This window comes from Mesocricetus auratus, unplaced genomic scaffold, assembly GCF_017639785.1.
Source record: "Mesocricetus auratus isolate SY011 unplaced genomic scaffold, BCM_Maur_2.0 Super-Scaffold_100001, whole genome shotgun sequence".
Lineage (NCBI taxonomy): Eukaryota > Metazoa > Chordata > Mammalia > Rodentia > Cricetidae > Mesocricetus > Mesocricetus auratus.
Window position 1 is genome coordinate 17,111,450 of NW_024429187.1, and position 26,360 is coordinate 17,137,809.

Below are 26,360 nucleotides of genomic sequence, written 5' to 3' on the forward strand. Positions count from 1 at the left end.
TTGAGCTCACTTTTCCCCCACCATTCCTGGATATCTTAAGGTTTCTATTGTTTCTATTGCTGTGAAGAGACACCATGACCACAGTAACTTTTTTTTCTTTTTTTCATGACAGGGTTTGTAACAGCCAGGCTGTCCTGAAACTTGCTTTGTAGACCAGGCTGGCCTTGTATTCAGAGATCTGCTTGCCACTGCCTCTTAAGTGCTGGGATTAAAGGCATTTGCTACCATGCCTCACTGACTATGGCAACCTTTTTTATTTTTTTTAAGACAGGGTTTCTCTGTATAAGAGCTCAGCTCTGGCTGTCCTGGAACTAGCTCTGTCTGTAGACCAGGCTGGTCACCTGTCTATGTCTCCCAAGTGGTGGGATTAAAGGCATTTGCTACCACTGCCTGGCAAGCATGGCAATTTTTATAAAGGAAAACATTCAATTGAAGCTGGTTTACAGTTACAGAGGTTTAGTCCATTATATTATTATTATTATTATTATTTTTTTTGTTTTGTTTTGTTTTTCGAGACAGGGTTTCTCTGTGGCTTTGGAGGCTGTCCTGGAACTCGCTCTGTAGACCAGGCTGGCCTCGAACTCACAAAGATCCTCCTGCCTCTGCCTCCCGAGTGCTGGGATTAAAGGCGTGCGCCACCAACGCCCGGCTGTAGTCCATTATTATTATGGTGTAGTCCATTATCATTATGGTGGTATGCTGGCAGACATGGTACTGGAATGGTAGGCCTAGAGTTCTATATCTTGATCTGAAGGCAACAGTAAGTGAACTGCGTCCCATGCTGGGTGCAGCTTGAGCATATGAGACCTCAAAGCCTGCCCTAATAGTGACATACTTCCTCCAACAAGACTGCATCTCCTAATGTGCCACTTCTTATAGGTCAAGCATTCAAAATTATGAGTCTATGGGGACCATACCTATTCAAACCACCACAATGGATAATCCTATGTTCAGCAGAATTTTACTTCCTTTTCTATATAATGATTTTAGTTTCATCTCTGTGTTTTATCTTGTGAAACTTTTAGTAAGATCCAATAATGAAACAAAACAAAGTATCAACCCCAGTTTTATTTGTAAAGAACAAAGCATGAAAAGTCATATTTAAATGTACTCCAAAACCTGAAAAATCCATGTCAGTTTTTTCGATATGTTAAAGTGCTTAATATCACAATACTCTTCAGGTTTCATATTATGTTCAGGTGGGGGAGGGGGAGAAAAATTCCAGTTCAGACATACATTGTTAATAATACAAAGGAAAACAATATAATTTAAAAGGAGAAATATTAATTAAAAGCAAACAAACACAGGGTATCTTTACATGTGGCTCAAGTGCAGCAGGTTTTTTTTTCTATGTTTACATCCTCATTTGACCTTACTATTCCCTTCTATATCAAAATCTGTTTAAAATACACATTGGATACAATCCACAAGTAACTGTACCAGGCATGGCTCCTTCCTAAATAACTAAGGATATGACAGAACCCTTTCAAAGAGGGGGAAATTTGATGATTTCTTTTTCAGTCTGATATAAATATAAATACTTCAGTGTGTCTTTCCGAATTTTGACCTTATCCTTGAAAGAGGCATTGGATTTGGGAAGGTATGATCATCCTTGGATTTATTGTTCTCTTTTGTTGGGGTGCTGAGCCCAGGGCCTTATGTATGCTAAGCACATAGATGACTGAGCTCCAGTCCAGCCCCTCCTTGACTTTCTTTCATCATACTGGAAAAGCAAACCTTTTCAAAAACCTTAAAATTCAGTTTGATCTGGCAGATTTGCATATGTATTTAATAGAAAAAAAGGACATCTTTCTCTTTGTTATGTTAAATGATAATGCAATAAATAGTTACATAAGAAACAAATATTTCTAAAAATACAGATGCATGCCAGGTATGGTGGCGCATGCCTTTGCTTCCAGCAGGTGGGAGGCAGAGGCAGGTGGATCTCTGTGAGTTGGAGGCCAACCTGGTCTACAGAGTGAGTTCCAGGACGGCCAGGCTGCTACCCAGAGAAACCCTGTCTTGAAAAACAAAAACCAAGACCAAACCAAACCAATTAACCAGACAAGAAAAAGAGGTCTGGAAACAGTATTTACTCTATCAAAGTTGAAGAGAGCTCTGATGTCAATCGTAAATGTGAGCTAATGCTAAAATATGTTAAGTAGAATTCAGAGAGCCCTTTCAACACTATGAAAAGAGTAGCCTCTGTAGACCTCAGAGAAAAATACAATTCCCTAAATAAAAAATTAAAAAAATCTATGGGAAAGCCACTATTCTTAGAAGATATTTCACATTATGAAGAGCTCTATTCCTAATGCCGTCAAATATTTTCCCGGGGATCTGATGTCCTTGTCTACTGCCTCATCTTTTAAAATATCTTAGAGATATTAACACATGCTACACATATTACATATATATATATGTGCTCACTGTCCAAAAAATAGGAGGAATTTAGTGTTACTCATAGTCTTATAGAAGCTCATTAGAATAATTTCTTAAAAAGTCATGTTAAAATAAACCCCACAGAGCTAGAAAAGGTACACTAAGTACAAACATTTAAAATGAATTTTAGATGAAATTCAACCTTTGCAAATTTTAGGTATCCCAGTGGGAAACAGGGTCAGGTTGGTAACCTACTTTTCCTACTCACACAGAGTATCTCAGTCATGCTAAGGCGCTGAGAAACACCCTGCCTCCCACAGCATTCTAGAAAGCTTTTCACATGTAACATGCAAACCATTGTAAAGCTACCATAAAGGTGACTTGAAGGTTGAGCTTAGAGGTTTTAGTACTCAAGAAAAATACTTGGCAAATAAGCTTTTGAAGGAGTTGAGATTTTGGCAATTTTATTTTTGACTGCTGAGGCTAGAACCCCAGGTTTTGTACACAGTACATAAACACTCCACCACTGAACTACATCCCCAGACATGGCAAATTTAATAATTTAAAAAAAATTTATGAACGTTTTTATCTTATGAGTGTTTTGCTTACATGTATTTATGTTCACCATACTGGGTGCCTAAAGAGGTCAGAAGAAGGCATGGATCTCCTGCAACTATAGTAACAGGTAGTTATAAGTCACCATGTAGGTGCTGGTAACTGAACCTGGGTCCTCTGCAAGAGTTGGCAGTGCTCTTAACTGTTTGGCCATCACTTCAGCCTTGCAAATTTAACTTTAAAACAAGTTATTTCCAACTTATTATGTGGAATATTAACTATGGTCCCAGATATTTGCTTTAAAGTGATTTGGACAATCACACATGCAAAAGAAGCAGTTTTGATTTTCATTTACTTTGAGGCGATTCCAAAGCACAATACTAGTTTAAACAAAAATGCACAGCAAGAAGAGTATCTGCTGTATGGTCCTTACAAAGTCAGCTTGGATGGTTATTATGACAAAGTGCGTGGGGGACCTTGGCAGACTCCATGGCAGGTGAGGGTGACAGAGGTAGGGGACAAACATGTCAGTCAGATAGAAGTGAGAAGTTTTATTAGAAATGGGAAGGAAGGGGGAAGGAAAGAGAAAAAGAGGTGAAGCGACACAGACTCAGAGAGGACAGGAAAAGTCCTGTCTGCCCCAGAGGAACAGCAGGAAAGAGAGTATAAGTGGGCAGGGATCTTTCTTTTAAAGGGGTCCTTTGCACCTGGGCTCACCAGGGCACTGCCGGAGTGCATTCTGCCAGGTGACAGGCCAGCATAATGACTGAATCCTTACATTTGTTCTGAGGAATCTGCTTTTGTGGTGATGTAAATATGTCTCATATTGATTCAGTTTGTTATAAGCCACATGGTTAAGTCTTACTTCATTATCATTTGCAACAGGAATTAGCTTATGGGCCAGTCAAGCAGCTCCCAAAAGGCCCACTTCTGTGAGCAGGTGCTACACCAAGGGGTAAGACCAGCCTTTGAGAGGATGTATGGTAGTTTTAATCAGTCATTTCACTAATTCATCCAAATGATACCACATGGTAACTTTTACAGGTTACTTTTTTTTTTTTTTGGTATTACGTTTTAAGTAACAGTTTTAAACACAAGCAGGAATGCAGTTTTTACAACAGATGTAATGTCTAAGAAGATAAGAATAAGTCAGGTGTGGTGGCGCATGACTTTAGTCCCAGCACTCGGGAGGCAGACACAGGAGGCTCTCCAAGAGTTCAAGGCCAGCCTAGTCTACAGAGTGATACAGAGTGAATGCAAGGAAAGGCTCCAAAGTGACACAGAGAAACCATGTCTTGAAGGAAAAAAAACACCAAAACAACAACAAAAACAAACAACAACAAAGAGTTAAGAACAGTTTGTTGGGAAGGGCACTCACTTGAATATTCCCCTCATTCAGGAGGCAGAGGCAGGTAAATTCTCTTGAGTTTCAGGCCAGCCTGGTCAGAGCTACACAGAGAGATCCTGTTTTACACACAAAACCAACAACAAAACAATTTAATTTACGTATCAGTCCTTACTAAGTATAACAGGAATATTGCTTCACATCTGTACAGGTGAATGAAGACTCAAGAGAAGAAATACTCTTAAGTAAGAATGCCTTGAAGGTTGGTTCCATGCAGTCTGGTGTGGTAAAAAGCATAAACTCCAAACCCTGTGTTGTCAAGGGGGAAAGGGCAAGAATGTGATCTCATTGACTCTGTTCCCGCCTATAAAATGAAAAAGCTGCACTAGGTGGCTCAATTGTGCCATACTTACTTAAACATCTATCCAGTGCTCAGTGTCAGGATGATGGCCCTATGGGAAAAGAGAACAATAAAATCCGGGAATGGACCATTTATAGCTTCTGGATGTTTCCCATAGCAGGTTTGTGTTTCTAGAGTAGTCTCATACCACTTTAGACACACTTTTATTTTAGGTAAACAAACCTCTGGTTTACCCAGGTCATCTGGAGCCCCTTTCTGTTCACATTCCCGGGAGCTGTTCCTTGGCTCAACAGTCAGTGTCCTGAGGCCCCTGGTCTATTAGTCTCTTCCTATAGTAAACAAGGAAAGCAACACTGTTGGCAAGAGCCCAGGACCCTTAGACTGTGCAAGGCTCCTCTGAGCCTGTGGCTCTGCTTTTCAGCAGCAACGGGGAATAAACCTGGAGCTCCTAGGAGGCAATTTTGCTACCAACAGGGTATCAGTGCATAATTAGAGTTCTACGACTTTACTTACCAGAGGATAAAGGCCTATGCAATTGCTAACATCTTTATGTAGCTTAAAAAATAGACTGTCAAACTAGAAAGTTCTAACTCTAGATCTTTCTAAATTGTTGTCTCAATTTCACTTCTCGGTCCGCTGCAGTGGCTCTTAACTTTTCTGTGCCAATTGCCTAACATTGCCCTGAAACACCCAGAAAGGCTTCATTCTTTCTCTCTGGCCCTGTTATTTGCATTATCATGGCCAACAAATACTTTCACAAAAGCATTCCAATCACACAGAGACCTCCTCCTTCTCCCACATTCCTTCCATTTCCTGAGGGGGATGGGGCAGGCAGAGGGGGTGGCTGGAACCTAACAAAGGCAGGGTTGCTAGTCTAACTCTGGTTAGAGTTTAGATGGCCAAGTGAAAAGTGCAGAGTCACACTGTTTTTGTTTTGAGGTTATTATGACTATACGGCTAATACTGAAATTTGTTATCTCCAAGGTATTCTCAAACAACAGTAACAAAAATTCCAAGAATGAAGCGTCTTCAGGCTAATCTTTCCAAATTAAAGAAGCTGTAATCACACTTGAACACATTTCTCAGGGCTTCTTGTTTTCTTTCCAATGATCAAGGCTCTTGGGATCTGGTATTTGCTTTGTGTGTCTGTCTGTATTCTGGCCTGCAACTCAGAAAGATCCACCTGCCTCTGCCTTCCCCCAGTGCTGTGACTAAAGGCGTGAACCACCAAGTCCTGCTGGGGGCTGGTATTTAAATTAATTATATCTTTTACTTGTAACAATTGAAAAATTTTCACCGAACTGGAGAAGTGACTCTAATTCAAACGTACTCAATGGTTTATAACTTAAAGGTACAATGAGGACCGCTGATAGTATGTAAAGCTGTGTACATTCACCACACACAGGATGGAACTCCAGGAAGGATGGCTGCTTCAGAACAGTGCATTCTGGGTTTCTTTGAGATACCTGGAGGGGAAAAAGAGGCCCTACTGGGCATGTAATTTACACGTTGACTGGCTTCTTCCTGACTAGCACCACTCTCCCCACCCCCAACGTTTTTTAAGCTACTTGTTTTAAGTCACAGGAATATTCAATCTAAGAAAAGTATCTTATTAGAGTAATATAATTTCTTAAAGGTAGCATATTTACACACATCTAACACATGAAAATACTCTGTTTTATACTAAATTTCAGGTTCAAATGAACTACAATACAGCACTTTGCCTTGTGTGCAGAGTGGAGACTGTTCAAACTGGGCTTCCGGTGCACTGCCCAGGCAGTGCTCACAATTGTCAGACCAGTGCAGACAGGTCCCATAGTCCGGGGAGGTTCAGGAGCCAGGGGCAGGCTGAAGAGTTTCTTGTCAGCTGGTTTACACATCTACTCCTTTGATAAGAGACCCTTCCAAGACTATGGTGAAATCCTGAATGGTCTGCAGAATTCGGATAAGGGAGTTGACAGTCATGTGGTCTCGGAGGAGTGCACTCTCTTCATACATTCGGGTAATGGCAGGACACTCAGCTAGCAATGGAATCCACTGTGGGAGCAGGTGATCCCTATAGACCCAAACGGAAACAGCGTGTGAGGGATACATTGTAACTGGATCTCTCCCTCTGCCTTTCCCTTTCATTATCAGCCTATTGAAACAATAATACTACAATAAATTAATAGTGCTCCTAGGTGCAGCTGTGGTGGCACACACCTGTTTTGTCCAAGCACTTAGGAAGCAGATACAAGCAGATCTCTAAGTTTGAGGTCAGCTTTGTCTATATCATGAGTTCCAGGCAAGTCAGAGCTACATAGTGAAACCCTGTCTCAAAATAAGATAAAAGTTTCCCCAACGAATCTTCTGGGAGAAGGCTGAAGTCTTGGGTGCAGACAGAGTAAAAACCTGTCAGGTGATCTTGTAGGGGAGACTTGGAACTTACAAAGTAATGGGTGGATTCACACAGGTGGAACAGCTTTGTAGTTATGATCTTGTCTCCCATTCAATCTGCTTTGGTGCAAGCTCTACCCAAGCTCCATTCCCCTATCTCCCTCCAACCCTGCTACATCTCAGAAAGCACCCCCAGAAAACAGATGATGGGTGGTTTTTTGGGTCCCTCTTTCCTGTCTCATCTCTGGTGGGCTAGAAGGCCATCCAGGAGCGTTGAACATTGTATCCATTAAACATGGACTTTTTCTAATTTGATTTGATTTGGTCTGATTTGGATTGCTGCATCGGTGGAGAGGCTTGCTTATTGGAGTGCAGAAACTATTCACAATCCGTTTCCTCAAGTTGGGGCCCTACGTGCCCACATCTATGTTGAACTAGGAGTGTATATCTTTGTCTCTCTTCCCAATGTGGCCATGTTGAATAAATTTCCCCTTTTCTGCTTTTCACTATTTTTTAAAAAATTTTGTTTGTGCCATGTGTATACAATGCCTATGGAGGCCAGAAGTGGTGGCCATACCCTCTGGAGTTGGAGTTAAAGGTGGTTATTTGCTGCTTGATGAGGGTGCTGGGAACTGAACCAGGGTCCTCTGGAAGAGAAGAAAGTGCTCTTAACCGCTGAGCCATCTCTCTAGCCTCTGCTTTCCATTATTAATTGGCATTTACTTTGCTTAACCAGGACAGGTAGCTGAGCCTGGCTTGTAGTACAAGCTGTGACCCACAGGTCAGACATGAACAATACACAATGTACACACACTAGGGAGGGTAGGAGTTGCATGGTGCCCAACCCAGCCAAATTCTGTGTTAATGTTAGCACACTTTGGAAGTGAGTTTACATAAAAGGGAGTATTAGCCACACATCCTGTTCCCCACCCTTCTGCCTCTCTGGGAATCAGAGAGCCTAGCTACAGACTTGTAATGTAAAAACTTTCCCATTCTCAAAGATGTAAGAACAAAACATTCCTACCATGTGGGCCCTGGTTCCCCTCTTCAGAGACCCTACCATGCTGTCTGCATATGCAAGGGCCTGAACTCTCCCAGTGGCCTCCTCTGTCTGTTCACTATGTAAATGTTAAGTTGCAAACCCAAGATAAACCTCAGTTCACTCATGGCTCCTCCTGGCACTTCTCACCCTTACCCTAAACTGCTCCATCTCAGGGGCTTAGCTTCCTTTGCCCTAGCCCCAGATTCCTTGTAACTCAGCCATTCTGGGTCTCGGTCCAGGCCACCTCTCTTGGTTGGTGGCTTCTCTCTTGCTCTCTCTCCCCTTCTCTTCTCTCATGGTCCAGTGAAGTTTGTTGGCCATGATCAGCCTGGATTCTGACCTCTGCTGCCTTCTCCCTGGTATCCACAGTAAAAATCTTCTCCATACTTTAGGAATAGTCATATCAACATCCTTTTATTTCATTTCTTTGTTCAGTTAATAACTTTGCTAATTAACTCAGTATTCCCTGGTAATCCATCTCAGTGTCCCTCTCGAAACCCCTCCTAGGGCTAGGCACTTGGGAGGCAGAGGTAGGCAGATCTCTGTTAGTTCAAGGTCAGCCTGGTCTACACAGGAAGTTCCACAGAGAAATCCTGTTTCAAAAAACAAAAAGCAAAACAAAAAAACATTAAAATTATTTTTATTTTCACCTAATTTATTTATTTATCCCTCCCTCCCCTGCTCAGTGCTGTAGATTTAACCTAGGTCCTTGTGCATACTGGTTAAGGGCTACCTCTAAGCCCCACCCCTGTCCTCTTTTTTTTTTTTTTTTTTTTTTTTGGTTTTTCGAGACAGGGTTTCTCTGTGGTTTTGGACTCCCTGTCCTCTTTTCATATTTTGAATTAGTGCCTTAGTAACTCCCTAGTCTGGTCCTGATCTTGCTCTGTGGCCAAAGTAACTTGTGATTTGTCTGCCTTTGCTTCCTGAAGAGCTGGTATTACAGGCCAGTGCCATGAGGAACGGCTGTTTTCTTACCATGTGATTTTGCTAATGTATTTGGGTCTATCTGATTCCTATTGTCTGACTTATAAAATAGGTACATGGGGGCTGGAGAGATGGCTCAGTGTTTAATAGCACTTGCTGCTTTTGCAGAGGATCTAAGTCCAATTTCCAGGACCCACATGGTGCTCACAAGTGACTTGAACTCCAGCACCCTCTTCTGGTTGCTGCAGGCACCAGGAAATTAGCACATACACACATGCAGGCAAAAGAACATACATTTATTTATTTATTACTTTTTGGCTCTTAGCAACAAGATTTCTCTCTATAGCTCTGGAACTTGATTTGTAGACCAGGCTGGCCTTGAACTCATAGGTCTTCAAGTCTGTTTCCTGAGTGTTAGGGTTGATGGTGTGAGCTACCACACCAAGTAAGGCACACCACCATTTATATACAAAATAAAACACAGAAACCTTTTTAAGAAATGGGTAAATCAGTTCCTACTGTAACAGAAAGGTACCCAGGAAACAGCAGTCTCATAATAAAAGTTGGAAAGAAGAAACCTAAGAGAAATGGCCATAACCTGGTATAACTTTTCTAGACTCATGTTACCCACATAACAAAAAAAAGGAAAGGATAACTTTAACTCTGTACCTTGTTCCAAGGCAAACTAGAATCTGGAATTTGCCGTCCTTCCCAATGCTCCTGGGTGCAGTATTAATAGCATTCACATAGTGGCAGAAGGTTTTGCAAGATGATTTCTGAATGAGTACATCATCTTCATTGTCTAAAATCTGGCCAGTGGTTTCAAAATAAGCCACTGCTTTCTCTGAGGAAGACAAGCAGAGTCACAACACACTATAACAGTTATATGTAGAAATGTCATCTAATTTATTCTGGAAACTCTACTGGGGCTTGGGATCACAGTCCCCTAATTCAAATCATTAGTTTATCACTGATTTCAGAATGAATTACAGAGAGCTATATATAGTTCATGCCAAAGCAATATGATTCCTGGTGCAAAACCACCGCCTGGCAATGATTTTTTTTTTTTTTTTTTGGTTTTTTGAGACAAGGTTTCTGTCATGGAACTTGATTTATAGACCAGGCTGGCCTCAAACTCACAGAGATCCTCCTGCCTCTGTCTCCAGAGTGCTGGGATTATAGGCGTGCATCACAACTGCCTGACTAGTAATTTATTTTCAAGACCACATTCCAGAAGGCTGGAAAGTTTATTCTTTTTAAATATCTTCATGAAACAAATTAGCATTAAAAAAAATAAATAAAAGGGCCAGGCGGTGTTGGCGCACACCTTTAATCCTAGCACTCGGGAGGCAGAGGTAGGTGGATCTCTGTGAGTTCGAGACCAGCCTGGTCTACAAGAGCTAGTACTAGGACAGCCTCCAAAGCCACAGAAAACCTCTGTCTCGAAAAAGCAAAACAAGCAAACAAACAAAAAACAACCAAAAGGTAAGAGAGAGAGAGCTGGTGTTGGTGGCTCCTGTCTTTAATCCTAGCACTCGGGAGGCAGAGGTAGGTGGATCTCTGTGAGTTCGAGGCCAGCCTGGTCTACAGAGTGAGTTCCAGGACAGCCTCCAAAACAATACAGAGAAACCCTGTCTCCAAAAAAAAAAAAAGAGAGAGAGAGAGAAATGAAAGGAATTATCTTCTAAGAGTAGACCCTTCCAGGAATCAACACAGTGACCATTTGACCATTAAGACGGTACCTTCAGTAAGATTATTAAGTGGACCTAAATGGGCCTTGTGGAGTACTAACTAAATCTGAGAGAGATGCAGACCTTAGAGTCAGGAGCAGTAAAATTCTAAGCTTTCCAGAAAGGAGGGGGAACAAAATCACTCTTAGGTGCTTTGCCAATTTTCTTTTCTTTGCTCAAAAGTTCTGAGTTCATGTAGGCCAACTTCACAAACACAAAACAGCTCACTAACTCTGTAACGGCTGAGTCATCTCTGCAGCCCCCTCTTTTATTTTAGTAAACACTGTATGTGTATATGTAGGGGGGCAACGTGTGGGAGGTAGTTCTCTCTTTCCACCTCATAGGTGCCTGGGGCCAAACTCCACGCCTCTTCTTGTTGAGCCCTCATTAGCCCCCAAACATACGAGTGTATTACTACTTTTTATTCATTTAAAATTGGCTTTCTGAGTTTTATTTTTTTAATTTTTTTTGTTGTTGTTTTTTGAGACAGGGTTTCTCTGTTTTGTTTTGGAGCCTGTCCTGGTACTTGTTCTATAGACCAGGCTGGCCTTGAGCTCACAGAGATCTACCTGCCTCTGCCTCCCAAGTGCTGGGATTAAAGGCGTGTTGCACCAACACCCAGTTATTTTTTAAAAAAATTTACTTATGTACGTATTTATTTTACACAGTATCCTGCCTGTATAAAGAGGGGACCAGATCTGTGTACAAATGCTCTTAACTGCTGAGCCATCTCTCCAGCCCCATCTTTCTGGGGCTGTTTTAAAGAAACACTTCAGTGGCTTTATAGTAACATACATCTACTTAATTTACCTACGAAGTCCCAGATGAAGACATTCTTGTGAAAGATGCGGGCAGATTTGAACCCGTGATGAAAAACCTGTTCCAGTGCAGCAACCAGGCCATTTTCTCCACACAGCAGCACTGTAAGGCTTCCTCTCTGCAAACCATAATGTTAACACAGTAACAAGGGAACTCTGCTGCTTCTATGTTTAAACAAAGAAAAACCAAAACCAACCAATACTAGAGGGGCTATAGAGATGGCTCAGTGGTAAAGAGCACTGGCTGTTCTTTCAGAGGACCTGGGTTCAGTTCCCAGCACCCACACTATGGCTCATAACCACCCTTAACTACAGTTCCAGGGGAACCAATGCTTGCTTCTAGCTTTCCAGGCACCAGGCACACATGTGGTACACAGACATACATGCAAGCAAAACACTCATACAAATGAAATAAAGCACCTCCCCACCCCCAAATAACAACCACACTAGAGAAACAAAAGCTGAGGGTAGCCAGGTAGGGATGGTGCATGACTTTAATCCTAGCATTCTTGAGGCAGAGGCAGAGGCAGGTGGATTTTGAGGCCAGCTGGTCTATAGAGCAAGTTCCAGGATAGCCAGTGCTATACAGAGAAACCCTGTCTCAAAAGAAGAAAAAAAAAAAAAAGCCCCACTATACATATAGCTTTACTGCCCCATGATACCTCCTTTTCAGGTTTGTGAAAGTGCTTCACAATATTGTTCACAGCTTCTCCAATTCCTTCCTGGATCTGTCCAGCACTGGGTTCTGCAAAATAATTAATAGTGTCTATATTCTTGTGAGAAATAAATGAATCAAAATACTATGGATATTCAACTGTAAGTCTCTGCAGGAAAAACTTCATCCAAGCAAGCTAGCTTTTCCAGAGACCCCATGGAGTTTGCCAGTGGACAAAATGGCCAAGTCTGAGGGCTTGTGATACACTGGAAAATAATCCAAGAGACCCAAGACTCAAATCCCAGCCACACTACCTGCAAACCATAACACAAGTCTAATTTCCTCTGGCTTTTTTCAACTGAAAATAATTGAAAGACAAAACCAAGGGCTGGAGAGATGGCTTAGAGGTTAAGAGCACCGGCTGAGTTCAAGTCCCAGCAGCTACATGGTAGCTCATAACCATCTATAATGAGATCTGGTGCCCTCTTCTGGCACACAGGCATACTTGTATGCAGAAAATTTTTTACATAAGAAATAAATAAATAAATAAATCTAAACAAAAAACAAAAATCCAAACCACAACAAGACAAAAAAACAAAAAACAAACAAAATAAAACAAAACAAAAAAACAAACGCTCCTCCCTGAGAAAACAGAACAAGATATTCAACGCAATCATGTGGCGGGGTTCCTATCATGAAGTGCTACTACTCTCCAGATGTGAGGAGTGAAGGGAGGAAGACCCCCTTCATCATTGCTCAGAGGGCCCCAGCCAAGAATCTTGTAGGTATTTGCTAAGGCACTGAGGCTCTCAGTGACCTATGTGAAATTCTGCTGTTGTGGTTAAACAGAAGAGGCTAGATACCATGTGGTGCGCTGACCAGAGGTCAGGCTTTCTTCCCTTCCTGATTGGTCACCCTCCTTGCTCCATTCCCCCAGTGAGCGCATGTTCATCTACGCCTCTTTCTAGGGAGCTTGGTGGGCTGCCTGAATGGGACCTGAATCACAGTGGTGGTTTGAATGAGAATTACCCCCATAGGCTCATATATTTGAATGCTTAGAACCCGGGTGGTGGGTGCCGGGAAAGGAACGCAGATCTTTATGAGTGGGAAGAAAGCACTGTACCTTCTGAGTATTCCCCAGCCTATCTTTGTAAATCTCCTCATCGTAATTCACTAAGACAACTGCTTTCTGGAAGATGGCCACACAAGCCTGCAATGAGGCAGTACATTAGAAAACAACTCACTGGAGGTCTTTCCAGTTAGTGACGTGATACTCAGTCTCCTGGTTGTTGTGGGAGATTTCTGCTGTGGTGGAGTCCGACACTGTTTTCCCAGGTCTTCATCTGAAGCTGATGCCATCAATTCTCCAATAAGAATTCTTTCCAGGCTTCCATCATCGATGCCTTTCCCTAGCCACCGCCCACATGGGAATCTGACAGGGTAGGAAAAAAAAAATCTTTTGATTTGAAACCTTTTGAATCTATTTTTGTGGTTGTGAACCTACTCTGGTCTCCAGAGATCCCATGAATCTACATTTTAAAATTTTTGTCTTGTTTTTATTTTGAGATGGGTTCTTACTCTGTTGCTAAGGCTATCCTAGAATTTACTATGTGAAGGCTATCAGGATGGTATCTAACTCCAGGCAATCTTTTTTTTTTTTTTTAAGATTTATTATGTATACAGTATTCTGCCTGAATGTATTCCTACAGGCCAGAAGAGGGCACCAGATCTTATTGCAGATGTTGTGAGCTGCCATGTGGTTGCTCAGGACATATGTAAGAGCAACCAGTGCTCTTTAACCTCCCAGCCATCACTCCAGCTCTCCAGGCAATCTTCTGCCTCAGTTTCTGGAGTACTGGGATTACAGGCCTGAGTGACATCACTCTTGGCTTCCTTGAGTTTTAGTTAAAGATTTAAAAATGGTGTTGCAGGTAAAGTCCATGATGCTAATATCTGAGGACTGTTCATTTCATCATTAGAAATTTCAAAAATACAGAAAAGTAGAGAACAGCCAGGTGTGGTAATATATGCCTTTAATTCTAGCACTTGGGAGGCAGAGCTCTGTGAATTCCAGGATAGCTTGGTCTATACAGTGCTATATATAGAGAGCATACAGACAAACCAATTTAAAATTTTATTATTTTATATCTATGAGTGTGTGTCTGCATGAATATCTGTGTGCCATGTGTATGCCTGTGCCTTCAGAGGCCAGAGTGAGTACTAGATCTCTGGAACTGGAGCTACCGATGACTGTGCTGGGAACTGAAACCATCAAGTCCTCTTAACCACCAAGCTATTTCTCCAGCCTTCATAATCTGTTCTACCAAAGATTAAATATTTTTTCTTATTCATGTCTGTGTATGCATGCCTTTGTGTGTGCTTATGTACACACATATGCAGATGCATGTGATACCCATGGAGGCCAGCAAAGGCACTGGATATCCTGAGGCTGGAATTATACGCAGTTATAAGCTACCTGAGGTGGGTGCTGAGATCTGAACTTGGGTAGAGTAGCAAGTGCTCTTATTGCTGAGCCATCTCGTCAGCCCCAATCTGTTTGTTTCTTATTATTATTCTCTCTATGTAGCCTTGGCTGTTCTGGTGGCCCCAAACTCATAGAGATATATCTGTCTCTGTCTCCTGAATGCTGGGACTTGAGGTGTACATAATCACACCTGGCCAAAAATTAGTTCATGAGGTAGTGGGAAGGCTTTAGGATAATTTAAAACATTTTGTTACCTAAAGAGCTTTAAGATAAAGAATTCTGCTCCTCCTAAGTCCATTTACTCACCTATATGTATGTCCTGTGATTTCATTTCTGACCATGACACAATCCACTAGCCATTTAGCTAACAGTCCGGAGTTATCGTGGCCAATCTGAACTGTAGTGAGCTTTCCCAGGTTCTGGCACTGTAGAGACAGGACCACAAATTATTCTGTACTCAATTCTTTTCTATTCCCTTTCAGCTTTGGCAGTGGACCTTGGCTCCATCTAGTACTTACAGAGACCTACCCTTGACAGTGTGTTAAGTTTAATGGCACAGGTAACATTCATGTAGTCTTTGCTCTCAGGGAACTTCATATACTGAGACAGGAGATGGACACTGACTACCAAATGGGGTGAAGTGCTTGGTGTGCTTGACCAGAAATGCAAGCCAGTATTAGAGGAATGCTGGAGAAGTAACAACTATTTCTATTTGGGGAATTCAGAAACAGAACCACTGATAATGATTTATGCTTTAACTGAAGAGTGAAAAGGATTTCACTAAGTGGGGAAGGGTCTTACTTAGATTGACTTACAGCAAACAGCCAATTTAAAAAGAAATCACTAACTGATATGGTTTTATATTTTTTAACAGGGGACTAGGGTATAGTTCAATGGTAGAGTGCTTGTCTAGCATGTTCAAGGCTCTGATCTACTAGAGAAGTTTAAGGGGCTATTTGTAAAAATCATCTTACCTACAAGTGATATATACTCTAAGACTCCCAATATGTGCATGAAACTTCCCTAACACCAAACCTACACATACTGTATTTTTCCTATACACACTGCAATGTTGCTACATATACCAGAGTTGTTCCATGTTTTATGGTCTGGACCCTTCTCTGAAACATTACTCTTATGCTGTGGGGCCACTAATAAGCGAAATAAAGGTTACACAGACACAAGCCACTGTCACACCTAAATAGTTAATCTGATAACCTAAACGGGAGGGTAGCACACATACAGACATGTTAGACAAAGACAGAATTCATGGCTGACACAGGAACAGCACAGATTTCATTGTGCTATTCATAATGGCGTACAACTGAAAAACTTAGAAATTGTGGACTGAGGGTGTAGTTCAATGGTAGAATTCTTGCTGGTCATGTGTAAGGCCCTGGGTTTGTTCCTTTTTGTAACAAAAACCATGGATGTGTAAACAGTTCTCATACTTAAAATTTTTAATCTTTGTTTTGTTTGTGAGACAATTTCATTAGGCATCTAGGATGGCTTTGAACTTACAGCAATTCTTCTGCTTCTATCCTGAGTGCCGGGACTCCAGCCATGTGCCACCATGCCTGGCTTCTTATTTTTATTGTTTTGCTCTTTGAGACATGAACTCATGCAACCCAGCTGACCTCAAACCTGCTATGTAGCCGAGGATGCCTTGAACTTCTGACTCTATCTCTGCTTTTCAAGTGCCAAAGCTATAGGAATACACCACCATGCTCAGCTTCTGTGAATTTTTGCTTTTGGAAATTTCTGCTTTATATTTTTGGATCACAATGAACAGCAGGTACCACAACTGTATAAAGTGAAATTATGAATGAACTGCAGTTATTAATGTCATTGCTGGCCCTTTGGGGACAAGCACAAAACACAGCAATGGTAACAGGAATTCTGCCTGCTTCTGCCTCCCAAGTGCTGGGATTAAAGGCATGTGCCACCACTACCTGGTGGTTTTTAACTTTTGCATAAAAATAGACGTGAGTCTGCCACATGCATAGAGCCAAATGGACTGTTGGGCTATGGGTTTTGATTCCAAATGAAAATGGCTATTCCTAGACCCCAAGGAACATAACTGAGAACAAAACATCAGTTAGTACCATTTCTCTCCCAAAATAGATTATTTTATTCCTCGCCTATCAGAACCAACCTGAATAGGGGTTCAAATACACGGAAATACTCTAGTAGATGGGACTCAAAACTGTTACTATAAAAAGTCATATTTATAGGAGATGGGCGGTGGTGACATACACCTTTAATCCTAGCACCTGGGAGCCAGAGGCAGGCAGATCTCCGAGTTCAAGGCCACCCTGTTTTACGGAGTGAGGTCCAGGACATTCAGGGCTGAGGTTATACAGAGAACCTCTGTCTTGAAAAACCAAACCCAAACAAAAAACATTCTGTAAATGTCACTATGTGCTTTGAAAGCCATAAGCATGGACATCAGCTCTCTAGTCCTGAGGAGAAACCACTTTAGGAAAAGCTTTTATTTAACATTCTCTGTTTGTCATGTTTTGTGTTAGGCACTGGGAATCAAGGAACAGGACTTAGTAAAGCCTACTACAAGTAGAAAAATGAAATAATTAAAATGAAAATAAAAAGCAAACTAGTGTAAGCTGCTTCAGACAACTATAAGGTTATAACAACAAAATGATTCTACATGATTACATGTTCCTTTATTTAAATTGTTCCAAGGAAAAATGAAAAAACAAAACCAGAGTTCTTCTGTAGAACTAAAAAGGCATTAACTAACCTACCTCAAAAGTCATCTCAAGCAGGTTTTTTGGAATCTGCATTACTCCTGTGTCTCCTAGCTCTCCTGAAACACAGATCCACGGGTTTGATGTAATGATCGCATTGCTCAGCTTTTTAATTGGAATGATCACTGATCTATAAGGAATCACTGAAAGAAAACACAGAAGTGAATTAAAAAAAAACACTATTATCCACAACTAGATGCTTTTAAGATATATTTTGCTTATTTATCTTGTTTCTTTTTATATGTATGAATGTTTTGCCTGCATGTTATATATCCACACCACATCTGTGTCTAGTGACCTCAGAGATCAAAAGAATGGAGTCAGATCACCTGGAACTGGAGTTAGGATACTGGAGTTATGAATGAACCATCATGTGGGTGCTGGGAACCGAACCCAGGTCCTTAGCAAGAACAAGTGTTCTTAGCCACTGAGTCCATCTCTCTATCCCCTATTACTTGTTTTTTTATAATCAATTATTAAGATTTACTCATGAGGGCCAGTGAGGTGGCTCAGTGGTTAAAGGTACTTGTTGCCAAGCCTGACAACCTGAGTTCAATCCTGGAACCCGCATGGTGGGAGGAGAGAACCCACTCCTACAGAATGCCAGGATCAGGTCTATTGAGGTGACTCATATGCAACAGGGATCTGGGAGAGCCAGATGTGACCAGATCTATAGGAAGCCTTTTCAAAGACCTCACCACTAGATGTCACCATCCTGCCATAGACCTTGGCTAAATGTAAAAGCCCAAGAAAATTTGGAATTTAAAGCAGAAACCACGCAAGAATGCTGCTGACTGTTGGCTTACTCACAGGCTCATTACTTAGCTAGCTTTCCTATACAGCCCAGGACCTGTGCAGGGAATGGTGCCACCCACAGTGAGCTGGGCTCTCCAATATTAATTTATAATCAAGGGGAAGAAAAAAAAAAAGAAGAAGAAAAACAATCCCTTACAGCCATGCCTGCAGGCTAATCTGAGCAGGGTAATTCCTCGATTGAGACTCCCTTCTTAGGCTGTGTAAAGTCAAAGTTAACTAGGGTGCTCACCACTTGGTAGACAAGCCCAGTTCAGCATACTTCTATGGTTTCTTTCTGCTTTAAGAACTTACCTGTCACCGGGCGTTGGTGGCGCACTCGGGAGGCAGAGGCAGGCGGATCTCTGTGAGTTCGAGGCCAGCCTGGTCTACAAAGTGAGCTCCAGGACAGCCTCCAAAGCCACAGAGAAACCCTGTCTGGAAAAAACCAAAAAAAAAAAAAAAAAAAAAACTTACCTGTCTTGAGTTTCTTGCCCTGATTTACTTCAATGATAGACTGTAAGCTCTAAGCTGGAATAAACTCTTTCCTTAATTTGCTTTTTGGTCATAGTATTTGTCATGGCAAAGGGAGGGAACTAGGATAACAGAATATTTCTTTAATATATTCCAATTCCTCAAATTGAAAGTTTCTCAGAAAAAGAGAAACCTACACATACAAGAATATTTTAGAGGTTCTTAGGCATCTTATTATTATGTATGTGATATGCCTATGTTAGTGTTGGTACATGTGTGTCATGGCTCATTCAGAATTGGTTTTCTTTCTATCTTTTCATGGGTTCCAGGGATCAATTCAGGTCACTGAGATTGTGTGCAAACTGCCTTTTTCTGCTGAGACATCTTGCTAGTCCTTTTGTTTGTTTTTTGTTTTGAGATTTGATTTACGCATCCCATTCTGGCCTTGAAAACAGCTGAGAATGGCCATGTTTTTAGCCATCTTAAGTGACCTTTCTTTTCTTTTAAAATCTTAAAAACAAAAACATTTGTGTGTATTTGTCTGTGTGTGAGCATATGTGAGTGTAAGAGTGTGTATATCTGTACTTGTTACCTTGGCACACATGTAGAGCTCAGAGGGCAATTTTTGGGAATTGGTTCTCTTTCTACCATGGGAACTGAACCCAGGTTGTCAGGCTCTGGGGCAAATGCCCTTACCCACTGAGCTATCTTGCTGGATCTCCCTTTCTTTTGAGATGCAACTTTCCTGTGTAGACGAGGCCAGCCTTGAATTTTTAATTTTTTTTTTTTTTTTTTTGCCTCAGCAGGGATTATAGGAGCTACATGCCCAGTCTTTAGACTTTTTTTTTTTTTTTTAAATTTAAAGACAGGGTTTCTCTGTGTAACCCTGGCTGTCCTGGAACTTAGAGATCTGCCTGCCTTTGCCTCCCTAGTGCTGGGATTAAAGGTGTGTGCCACCTGGCTTGGTTAGTTTTTTTTTTAGTGAGGCATTTGCACAGGCTGGAATGGGAGAGCTAGGGAGTGTCCTACATTCCTAATGGAAATCGAGGGGTTGCCAGTGTCCTTCTTGTGCTATGACAGATCTCATTTTTGGAAAAATGAATACTTGTATTCCAAGAGTTACTTGAGGATCTCCCCACCCCAAAGTTAGTCTTTTCTTTCTCTTTTTTGAGAAAGGGTCAGGATACATAGCCACACTCACTGGTTTTGAACTGGCAATTTTCTTGTTTCAGCCTTCTGAGTGTCGGGGACTACAACTATTGGCTACCGTGCCTGCTCACCTGGAAACTGTTCACTTAAATGTCAACTCCCCATACTTACTAATGGTGGTGAACACACTGGTAAAGCAGAAATAGTCCACAGCATTGAGGGAAAGCAGATGGTAGAGGAACTGCTCTCTTTCTTCTTCACAGCGCAGAAAAGCGTAACGCTTGTATAGCTTCCTGAGAAAGGTTAACACAAGCACAAAATGGTAGTCACAGTTTTCATTCTTAAAAATCATGACTTCAAATTAATACCCTGAGTCAATGCACCCGTTCAGGGAGTAAAAGCACTTGCTGGCTAAGGAGAGAACCTAGCCGGGCGTTGGTGGCACACGCCTTTAATCCCAGCACTCGGGAGGCAGAGGCAGGCGGATCTCTGTGAGTTCGAGGCCAGCCTGGTCTACACGAGTTAGTCCCAGGACAGCCTCCAAAGCCACAGAGAAACCCTGTCTCAAAAAACCAAAAAAAAAAAAAAAAAAAAAAAAAAAAAAGGAGAGAACCTAACATCCAACAACACCCACAGGTTGTCCTCTGATTTCCACACATTCATGGTGGCTCTTGTATACATTCATTTGTGCAAAAAATAAACAAAACAAAAACAAAAACTAAAGATCAATCAATCAAACAAACAAAAATCCCCTCAAACCTGGGCTGGAGAGATATCGAGGTGGTTAAGAGAACTGGCTGCTTTCCCAGAAGACATGGATTTGATTCCCTAGCACATGGCATTTCATAACTGTAATACCAGCCTTATGGCACTGTACAATGCAGGGCAATTCACATACACAGATAAAACACCCATACATGTAAAACAAATAACACTCTCACTTCATCATGTGGGTGCTAGGAATTGAACTCAGGTGTGCTGGAAGAGCACCCAGTAAGTGCTGAGCCATCTCTCCAGTCCCTTTTACCTCACTCGTTAGTTCATTCATTTATTCATTCACTCATTTTTGAGAGCATTTCTCATCAGACCTGGAGTTCCCTGATTCAGCTAGAATGGAAGCTCAATGAGCTCCAGGGATACCACTCCTGAGACACACTATGGCAAGTTGGGATTATAGGCTTGTGCTACCACACCTGGCTTTTTTCTGTGTGGGTGACAGGCACCTGAACTTGAGTCTTCATGCTTACACGGCAGGCATTTAACCACCAGAGTCATTTCCTCAGCTTCCGTTTTTACTTTATCTTAATTATGCAGCCCAAGCTGGCCTCAAACTTGCTATATTGCGGAGGTCCTCCTGTCTACAACTTTAGAGTGCTGGTAATAGGTATGTACCATCATATCCCATTTAATTGGTGCTAGGGACCAAACACATGACTTCATATATGCTAGGCAAGCATTCTACCAAGTGAGTTACAGCTTAAGCCCTAACACTATTTTTTTTCCTTGAGACAGGGTTTCTCTGTAGCTTTGGAGGCTGTCCTAGAACTAGGTCTTGTAGACCAGGCTGGTCTTGAACTCACAGAGATCTGCCTGCCTCTGCCTCCAGAGTGCTAGGACTAAAGTCATGTGCCACCACCACCCAGCTCTATTTTTTTATTTATTTATTTAATTTACTCTTTGGAAATTAAGATTCATTCTGAGCTTGGAGTGGTAGTGTATCTTTTAGTTTCAGCACTCAGGAGGCTAAGGTAGACAGATCTCTGTGAGTTTAACGTTTGCCTGATCTAAGTGAGTTCCAGGGCAAACAAAACAAAACAAAACAAAGCAAAACACTCATTCTAAAATGCTCCAGGGTGATATATGTGAATGTAAGAGTACAAACTACTGGTTACCATGGTGTCTAAGGTTTAAATCAGGTTCTTTGTAAACCTTTGCTCTTGAGAACTCTAACTTCTTAGCTTTCAAATAAGTTCTATTGTCCTATTATTTAGAAGGATTTCTTGTGGGGCTTGGAAGCACACCTTTAATCCCAGCACTCCAGAGGCAGAAGCAGGTAGATCTCCAAGAGTTTGAGGCCGGCTTGCTTTACATAGTGAGATTCAGGGCAGCCAGAGCTACATAGTGAAACTTTATGTAGCTCCAGAATAAAAAAATAAATGGATTTTTAAAAAATAAGGACAGAAACTGTTCGACTGGTTAACAATTAACTGATTTGTAAATGACTGGTTTCTTGAATCTAAACTATTAAAAGTAACTATTAGACTCTGTCTTTCTGTTCTTCTAGTCTATTTGTTTTTATCTAAATCTCTATTGTTCTATTTTATTAATAAAGAGCCAGGAGCCAGATGCTGGGGTGAAAACCTGCTAGCTCAGAGAGGCAGAGAAAGCACCCAGCTGGCCTTCATTTTCCACGGCTGTCCCAGAAAGAGAGCTTTCTGCTACCCTACCTAAAACAAAGAAACTTCCTCTAACTGGATGTCCCTCCCTTCTACTTCCTGTACCTCTCTCTCCATCCTCCTGACTCCCTCTAACTCTCTGTTTCTTTCCTGTTTACTGGTTGCTTGCTCCACCTCTTGACATAAGGTTGATTCTGTTTAATCCTGTCTACAACATTCAAGCAGAAAGCTCTTAAAGGCGTGTGCTACAGGTAGAAACAGGTTTTTTCCAGTAAATAACACAATCTCAATGTTCAAAGTGTGATCAAATATCCTGTACCAACTTTTTTCTTTTCTTTTTTTCGGGTTTCTCTGTATTGTTTTAAAGACTGTCCTGTAACTCACTTGGTAGACCAGGCTGGTCTCGAACTCACAGAGATCCGCCTGCCTCTGCCTCTTGAGTGCTGGGAAAAAGGAATGCGCCACCAACACCCAGCAATTTTTTTTCTTTACTCTTCCTTTTTTGAGACAGTGTCCCTCGGTGTAGCCCTGACTGTCTTGGAACTCGTTCCTGAGGCCAAGGCTGGCCTCAAACTCACAGAGATCCACCTGCCTTTGAGTGCTCTGCAACAACAACTTCTTGCTGAGTTTTATGCAATGAAGCTAATGTTACGTTCAACATATCTTTTGGATATTACTGTCAGCTTGTGTGGACTAGTGAGCACGTATTTCTCTATTTACAGGACAGGAATCTGGTCTTTGGCTGTTAAATCTGGTGTGCCCTCCCAGAAATGAGCAAATATTCTACAAAGGTATTTCTTTCTTTCTTTTTTGAAGATTTATAATGTATACCGTGCTCTGTCTACACACCAGAAGAGGGCACCCAGATCCCAGTAGAGAAGGTTGAACTGAGCCACCATGTGACTGCTGGGAACGGAACTCAGCCAGTGTCCCTCAGCTGTCTCAGCAGCCCCACAAAGGTGTTTTCTGAACCACACCTGTCATACAAGAATGTATGTGTTCATGAATCTGGATTCACAATAAAGGTGCTAGCTTGTCAGCTTACTTAATTTCCTCTGTAAGCATGAGTCATGGGGACAAGTGTCGTGAGAGGCAGAGTCTTACTTGGTCAGCAGTTGGTTAGAAAGCAGCTGCTTGAGATGCTGTGACAAAAGCTTCTTTTCTAGAGACAATCTTATCCATGCCCGGGCTCTGCCAACATCAGTTTTGATCTCACTCATGTTTTGAATATGCCTAAAAATCATCGAGAAAGAAGAATTTTTTTTGCATTTAAATACATATTGTTTTTAGACAACCTATATGAAATTTTTTTCTTAAAACAATACATATGATTCAAATAAATCACAGTCAAAATAAAAGCTCAAAATGACATCAATCTCCTTTGTCTTTTTTGTGGGGGAGAGGGTGGTTTGATACAAGGTTTCTCTGTAGCCCTGGCTGTCCTGGAACTCACTCTGTAAACCAGGTTGGCCTCTGTCTCCCAATTGATGACATTAAAGGCATCACCACCCAGCTTAGTCCCCCTTTGTCCTAAGTCCTGGTGTTGCACGGATGACAAGCAATAGCAGGTCATGGTGAAGGTGACAGATCAAAAATAACTGACCAATTTGTTACCATTTTCCCATTTCTAAATTATCCTTAAAGAAATTCATGTATAGAATCAGACCATCTCTACAGTAGTCTATGGGAGCAACCATACCATCTAGACTCATGTTTTCACAAATAAAAAACTGGTAACTACTAAAATTAGTAAGGATCTGCTTACTATGCTCTTTTGCCCCCGTCATAAAAGACTAGGAGAGGGTAACGTTAAGCTAGAAAAGAACTTAAAAAGTATTAACAATGCTGGGCCCACAAACGTTTTTATATTTAGATGAAGAGATGGGTAGCACACTTTTTTGTTGTTGTTGCTGTTTAGTTTTTAAGACAGAGTCTCCCTATGTAGCCCTGGCTGGGTTGGAATTCATCATGCAGACCAGGCTGACCTCAAACACACAGATCCATTTGCCTCAGCCTCCTCAGAGCCAGGGTTAAATGCATATTCCACCATGCATGGCTTGGGTAATATATTTTTTTGTCTTGTTTTGTTTTCTGAGACAGGGTTTGGTTTCTCTGTATAGCCTTGCCTGTCCTGGAACTCTTTGTAGTCCAGGCTGGCCTCTAACTCAGAGATCTGCCTGTCTCTGCCTCCTGAGTGCTGGGATTAAAGGAGGAGTACACCACCACTGCTGTTACACACATTTTGAGGGCAGGTTAAAGTTTCAGAGATTTCACCTGAATCTGAGATTTAGTTGCACAACAGAACTAGTATGTTAACAGACATGGTGGTATATGCCTGTAATACCAGCATTCAGGAGGCAGAGGAAAGCAGATCTGTAAAAGCTCCAGGCTTTTCTAATTTAAATTAAAAAAAGGAAAAAAAAAACTACTGGGGTGTGGGTGTGGGTGGGTGGGTGGGGTGGGTGGTGGAGAATTCCAGGATAGTCAAGAAAATAAAAATAAAACAATTTGATAGTTCAGTCACATTTTGTTTAGTTTGGAAGATTTAATTATGTGTGCACCTGGAAATAGAGGGTATATATTTGCACATGAGTGCAGGTGTTCAAAGATCTCAGAAGACAGTGTTCGATTACTGGAGTCACAGGCATTATAAGCTGCCTTGACACGGGTGCTAGGAACCAAATTCAGGTCCTCAGCAAGAACACTATAGGTTGGGGCTGAGAACACTGACTGCCCCTCCAGAGGACCTAGGTTCAATTACCAGCACCCACATGGTGACTTAAAGCTGTCTCTAACTCCAGTCCCAGGGGACCTGACACCCTCACCCAGACATACATACAAGCAAAATGCCAATGCACAAATAAACAACATACATTTGGTTTATTTATTTAAAGAACAGTGTAGGCTTTTAACCACTGAATCATTTTCCTAGGCCCTTCCACTCTTATTTGAAGAAACTGATTTAGTTGCTTTATACAGGGTTGGAGGAGATGAGCAGTGCTATGTTGATTGGTTTACCTGTTTTGGGGGGACAGGGTCTGTTTATGTAGTCCTGGCTGTCTTAGAACTTGCGATGCAGACCAGGCTAGCCCTGAACTCATAGAAACCCACTTGCTGTTGTGCCACCACACCTGGAAATATACTGATAAGTCTTAAAACATGAAAAGGGAAAGACTTAGAAAATTGTGTGACCAATAGCAAGTGAATGTCATACACACACACACACACAAATTAGAATTCTATATAGAAGTCAATGCTGGATTCAGCAGGAATGAATTTGTTTCTTAAGTCATTTTCTTCCCAGCAGAGAAAGGGAAGATCAGAAAAAAAAAAAAAAAAAAGACAAGGTAAATAGTAAAACCCAACTCTAGTGAAAAGTCTTTGTTAGTGTGATTCTTCACAACACACACACACACACACACAAGCATGAGCACCATGGATTATGCTTATTATTAAATAAAAGTTGATTGGCTGATAGCTGGGCAGGAAGAGATTGAGTGTAAAAGCCAGAGTCAGAAAGTCACTGGCAAATGCAGAGAAGCAAGATGAGAATGCTATATTGCGAAAAGGTACCAAGCTAAAAGGCTAAACATTGATAAGAGTTATCTAGTAATAAGCCTGAGCTATCAGTTGAGCATTTATAAATAATATAAGTCTCTGTGTGGTAATTTGAGAAGCAGCTGCTGGATACTTGAAACTGGTGGGCGGGAGAGAAACACACACACACACACACACACACACACACACACACACACACACACACACGGAGGTGCTTGTAATCCTTGTGCTTGGGAGACAGATATAGGAGGGGCTTTCTAGCTAGCCCAACTAGGTCAATTGGCAAAGTCTATGGCAATGAAAGAACTTGTATCAAAAACCAAAATGGATAGCACTTAAGAAAAGACACAAGAAGTTGTCCTTTGGCCTACACACACACACACACACACACACACACACACACACACACACACACACACACTATACCAACAAAGTACACCTTTAAAGGAAAGTTGTAATTTTTGTTTTGAGACAGGGTCTCTTTAATTTAGCCTTGGCAGTCTTGGAACTTATTATGCAGACCAGGCTGGTCTCAAACTCACATCAATCCCCT

At 41.6% G+C, this 26,360-nt stretch overlaps 1 protein-coding gene across 4 annotated transcripts in view; it reads right to left on the reverse strand.

Moving 5' to 3' along the window:
• Positions 1 to 1,050: 1,050 nt before the first annotated feature.
• Positions 1,051 to 26,360, reverse strand: part of Dennd5b (DENN domain containing 5B) — a 118,595-nt gene continuing 93,285 nt past the window's right edge. For 3 of the 4 annotated variants that reach the window (XM_040743674.1, XM_040743673.1, XM_040743675.1), the window contains 9 exons: positions 23,354 to 23,482; positions 20,025 to 20,146; positions 17,436 to 17,581; positions 14,980 to 15,098; positions 13,433 to 13,620; positions 12,196 to 12,278; positions 11,526 to 11,652; positions 9,655 to 9,829; positions 1,051 to 6,699 (listed from right to left, as the gene is read on the reverse strand). In XM_040743674.1, coding sequence (XP_040599608.1) covers positions 6,516 to 6,699; positions 9,655 to 9,829; positions 11,526 to 11,652; positions 12,196 to 12,278; positions 13,433 to 13,620; positions 14,980 to 15,098; positions 17,436 to 17,581; positions 20,025 to 20,146; positions 23,354 to 23,482 — 1,273 coding nt within the window. In that variant the 3' untranslated portion in view covers positions 1,051 to 6,515. The remainder of the gene's footprint in view (positions 6,700 to 9,654; positions 9,830 to 11,525; positions 11,653 to 12,195; positions 12,279 to 13,432; positions 13,621 to 14,979; positions 15,099 to 17,435; positions 17,582 to 20,024; positions 20,147 to 23,353; positions 23,483 to 26,360) is intronic. The other variant, XR_005876634.1, reaches the window with a different exon arrangement.